This window comes from Echinops telfairi, unplaced genomic scaffold, assembly GCF_000313985.2.
Source record: "Echinops telfairi isolate 266 unplaced genomic scaffold, ASM31398v2 ScPeMD7_5592;HRSCAF=6446, whole genome shotgun sequence".
Taxonomy (NCBI): domain Eukaryota; kingdom Metazoa; phylum Chordata; class Mammalia; order Afrosoricida; family Tenrecidae; genus Echinops; species Echinops telfairi.
In genome coordinates, this window is record NW_022109491.1 from 50145882 (window position 1) to 50146852 (window position 971).

Consider the following 971-nt stretch of genomic DNA (forward strand, 5'->3'; position numbering starts at 1 on the left):
TTTGGAGAGGCGAGGTGACTCCTCGCGGGGCTCCGAGGGCCCTCGGGAGAACTGGAGGGCGGGCGGAGGTGTTGGGGGCACGGTCTCAGAGATCCTGGAAGGGGTCCTGCAGCGTCTAGACTCCGCTAGACGGAGACGCCCTCGAGACGCGCGCGGCCGGCCGCTCACCCAAACAGCCCTCGGAGGAAGGAGTGGGAGGCTTTGACTCGCTTCTCGGCCTCCGCCATCAACTGCACCGCCTCGCGTTCCTTGCCCGCGTTGTCCATGTCGCTGTCAGTACCCCAACTACCACAGCCTGTTCCCGATGCTCCGACAACGCCTTCACCGCCTTCCTCACATCCTGGTGAGCGCAAGCGCAAGCGCGGCGCGCACGCGCAGTCGGGAATTGTAGTCCGCAGCTCTGCCACCGGGGCGCCGATGTTGGAACCACGGACTGCATTTCCCAGGTGGCCACGGGCCGGGCTGTGTGTCGCTCGGAGTTCAGAGCTGAGTGAGACAAGATCCAGTGGAGCGGTCCTAACCTAGACTTCTGTAAGCTTTGGTGTGGGAATGGAAAATGATCCGTGACTTCCTGCAAAAACAATCACCTCGAACGCACAATGCCATGATGATTTGGGCATCCCTGCTGAACACAACTGAAATATAGCGATGAGATGGATAAAGAGAGGCAGAGAGATAGCAGACTTGGAAGTCTTTTTTCTTTCTTTCTTAGTATATCTAATTTTATTTGTTTGTTTATTTATTTTGATCGTTTAATTGGGGGCTCAGACTTGGAAGTCTTACTACGGACGCAAGTTCTCCTAAACAGCCACAGCAAACAATTTCATTATCATGCGATGCCACCGCCAATACACCAGAAAGAATCCAAATAGTGGCAGAGAGAGCCATTTTTATTTCCGAGGGCGAGACCAAACCAAAAAATCAAATCCACTGCCATCAGTCAATGCAGACTTATAGTGACCCCTGTGGGT

The 971-nt window shown here is 54.4% G+C and overlaps 1 protein-coding gene across 1 annotated transcript in view; it reads right to left on the reverse strand.

Annotated features, from left to right (window-relative positions):
• Positions 1–335, reverse strand: part of NAPB (NSF attachment protein beta) — a 61972-nt gene extending 61637 nt beyond the window's left edge. The window contains 1 exon segment of the mRNA XM_045295255.1: positions 169–335. Within this exon segment, the coding sequence (XP_045151190.1) occupies positions 169–266 (98 nt within the window). The 5' untranslated portion in view covers positions 267–335.
• Positions 336–971: the final 636 nt, after the last annotated feature.